Source organism: Austrofundulus limnaeus, unplaced genomic scaffold (assembly GCF_001266775.1).
Source record: "Austrofundulus limnaeus strain Quisiro unplaced genomic scaffold, Austrofundulus_limnaeus-1.0 Scaffold1530, whole genome shotgun sequence".
Taxonomy (NCBI): domain Eukaryota; kingdom Metazoa; phylum Chordata; class Actinopteri; order Cyprinodontiformes; family Rivulidae; genus Austrofundulus; species Austrofundulus limnaeus.
In genome coordinates, this window is record NW_013953932.1 from 83363 (window position 1) to 85105 (window position 1743).

At 38.4% G+C, this 1743-nt stretch overlaps 1 protein-coding gene across 2 annotated transcripts in view; it reads left to right on the plus strand.

The window, feature by feature from the left end:
* Nucleotides 1-1743, plus strand: part of trappc9 (trafficking protein particle complex subunit 9) — a gene marked incomplete at its 3' end in the record, with an annotated part of 81163 nt that overhangs the window by 63379 nt on the left and 16041 nt on the right. For both annotated transcript variants that reach the window (XM_014032758.1, XM_014032759.1), the window contains 1 exon segment: nucleotides 582-667. In XM_014032758.1, the coding sequence (XP_013888212.1) occupies nucleotides 582-667 (86 nt within the window).

A 1743-nucleotide genomic window follows, 5' to 3' on the forward strand; every position in this document is an offset into this window, starting at 1 on the left:
CACAAAAAGATAGGATTTTTTTCAAAAAATCGGAACTGAGCATTAAGACCTGCAGTGTGAACGTAGCCAGAGTCCCTCCAGTGTGTCCTGGGTCTTCCTCTGGGTCTCCTCCCAGTTGGACATGCCTGAAGAACCTCACCAGGGAGGCATCCTAACCAGATGCCCAAGCCACCTCAACTGGCTCCTCTCAACGTGGAGGAGCAGCGGCTCTAACTGAACTTCTTACCTTATCTCTTAAGGAAAGTCCAGCTACCCTGCGGAGAAAACTCATTTAGACCAATACACCGACCAGTACACATTTTCTTTATTAAACACAATTTTTCTTGTTTTTTAGTGGACATCATTTGGTGGAAACAAAACATATGTAAAAAGTGGCATATAGGAAAAATGTGTCATTCTTTAAAAACTATACCCATTACACAGACACTAACATGTTTGATGTAAAATTTTACATGATATTTACATTTTAAACTGCACCTAAACTTTTTTAAAACGGTTGATGATCAGTATGAGCTTATTTAGCAGCATTTAAATATTTCAGTATAGATTAATTATATGTGTTTTTATTTTGTTTGTTTTAGATTTCCAATGGGTTCAAGGAGATGTTTGTGAAGTGCAGCTGATGGTCTACAATCCGATGCCTTATGAGCTTCGTGTGGAAAATATGGTGGGTGAAATTAAATGCACCAAGGCCCAAATGGACCCCTATAATGTCATTTAATGTAAATAATTAAAACTATTGACTTGCATCTTTTTATMAATCTAAATTTTTGCTGAGTGAAACCTTATTACTGCATTTAGGGTCCCTCTGTACTCACCTCAAGGCTAAAAACACGTACCTGGACAAGTGAGTTTTACAAYTGACTGTCTAATTAATGTGCTTTAAAATCCTTCCCTACAATTTAGAACTAGAATGATTGTAAGATGGTAAGAACAATGCTTTATATTGCTGATAAAACATCCTTCAAAGGACAGCACCAATATTTTTTGGTTCACTCATCCCATCAGTCAGACATGGCATTTATTATGGTAAATGTGGCATCATTCAGCCTAGTCTTTTTTTGTGCTGCTCTCTATGGGTTTAACTATGGCTACTACATTTGAAATTTGTGATTCGTTCAAAAAGTACCGTATGATGTTGCTGGTACTTTGTGACGTCTCACAGCACAGTGCTCAGTATAAAAGCCTCTCTGTAGAGACACGCACTGCAGAGATTCAGGAGTTAACCATAGCAGCTAGCTAGCCTACTTTCCAATCCGATGCTATTACCTTTTATACACAGTTACAGAATGGTAAATTGAAACTGATCAATAAAGTAACATGTAAATACTGTTAATTATTTTTTAACCTTACCCTTTGCAATTTCTTGAAAATGATAAGAAATAATGCATTTTCTGGAGAGATCTCTGAGGCGAAATGACACCAGAAGTAAATATACCTCGCTCCGGGTCATAGCGGAAGTCTACCGGGTCACTGATCTGTCACTCAGGAAATCTCTGTCTTTGTCCTTCAATTATTTGAAGTTTGCCTGTACCATATGGTGGAAAACAGCCCCACACCATGATGTTCCCACCTCCAAACTTCACTGTTGGTATGGTGTTTTTGGGCTGATGTGCAGTGCCATTTGACCTCCAAACATGATGACATGATGTGTATTCTGGCATCCAAACAGTTCAATGTTGGTCTCATCTGACCAGACTATATTCTCCCTTTCTTCATGTGTTCAATACTTTTCCCCTGTGC